The sequence below is a fragment of the Echinops telfairi genome, unplaced genomic scaffold (genome assembly GCF_000313985.2).
Source record: "Echinops telfairi isolate 266 unplaced genomic scaffold, ASM31398v2 ScPeMD7_1;HRSCAF=3_1, whole genome shotgun sequence".
Classification (NCBI taxonomy): Eukaryota; Metazoa; Chordata; class Mammalia; order Afrosoricida; family Tenrecidae; genus Echinops; species Echinops telfairi.
Window position 1 is genome coordinate 86971 of NW_022103897.1, and position 1474 is coordinate 88444.

Sequence of the window (1474 nt, forward strand, 5' to 3'; positions counted from 1 at the left end):
GGTGAGCCATTTATTCCTCCTCCCTTCAGTTAACTCCACATGTGTTTATCGGCCAGGTTGGCACAATAAACTAAGTACCTCACCACCCGAGCCCCTGATATCAGCTCTTCATTTTCCCCCTCCCTCTCTGCTCCCCTCTCCCAGCTATATATCTTTTATATACATAGTATATACCACAGTTTTACTTTATGTTATTTAAAGAAGGATCCACCTGTTCTCAGGTTATATTTTTTATTGTTAATTTTATCAAAATCAATGTCACTTCTTAGCCATTAGAACAAATACTACCTTAGGGCATTCATATGCTTATTTTTCTTCTTTCATAAGTTCTTTTCCTGTTACGAAGTCATAATTATGTAATTGTCAGTTTGTTCATTCTTTAAAGCCAGTAATTGTTATATCGTCTGCAGTCATGTGGGTGGGTATCCACGAAGTGAATCAGTACATTTTCATTGCTTTTGCTGCTTTGATATTTCTACGACTGTGCAAAAGCAGTGGGGTAAAACTTTTAAGGGCCTTTGCAGATAGTGTCCCTTGTTTGTAGTGGCTTATGTTAACATGAATGTGGTTTTTTTGCTAAGTGAATAAATGTTTTCAAAATTTCCCAATTTCTTTTTCTAATACAATTACTATCATTAAATATAATTTACACCAAGTAGATCTCCTGTTCTTTAATTGTAAAGGGATGCCAAGAAGTGCTATGTGTATGAGTACATTTTTTTTTTGTGCTGAGTCATTGAAAAAGGAAACAATATAATTCCCTTAACAGAAATATTCAAGTTTATCTTCAAGTCATATATGAAGTTTAAGTAATACATTTTTGATTCTTTGACATAAAATTTTGTTTATATCTCTATTATATTTATAAATAAAATACTTTGCAGGTGCTGACCTTAAGGAAAGGGTCAAGATGCATTCCAGTGAAGTTGGTCCTTTTGTCTCCAAAGCAAGAGCAGTGATTAATGAAATAGGTAAGCACAACTGAACTTCCTGCTTCAGCTGGCTACAAGTGACCATGAATGTCATCTTTAATGAGCTACACACCAAAATATTTATATTGTTAGACCAGTGGTTCTCAACCTGGGGGTCGTGACCACTTTGGGGTCAAACGACCCATTCACAGGGGTCGCCTAAGACCATATTTTCAATGATCTTAGGAACCAAGACACCGTGCTCTTTTATCCGTCTCCAGGTGGGTCTGCTCTCCAGGCGGGTCTGCTCACATGCAGATATACCCACATAAGGGGTCACCACAACATGAGGAACTGTATTAAGGTTCGCGGCATTAGGAAGGTTGTGAACCACTGTGTTAGACAATTGTGACATAGAGTTATTTGTTTTAAACCGCACATAATACACTCGTTTTAAGTTTGTGCTTCCTATGCGTGGTGGCATGACACAGGAAGGTATTTCTTAGAAAACAGGATTAATTTGACATAAATCTCTTCTTAAAATACTTGTGTCTCTTAAATAG

The 1474-nt window shown here is 36.8% G+C and overlaps 1 protein-coding gene across 1 annotated transcript in view; it reads left to right on the forward strand.

Moving 5' to 3' along the window:
• AUH (AU RNA binding methylglutaconyl-CoA hydratase) overlaps nucleotides 1-1474 on the forward strand; it is a 161051-nt gene that overhangs the window by 58997 nt on the left and 100580 nt on the right. Inside the window, exon 4 of the mRNA XM_004713902.2 lies at nucleotides 885-971. Within this exon, the coding sequence (XP_004713959.1) occupies nucleotides 885-971 (87 nt within the window). The remainder of the gene's footprint in view (nucleotides 1-884; nucleotides 972-1474) is intronic.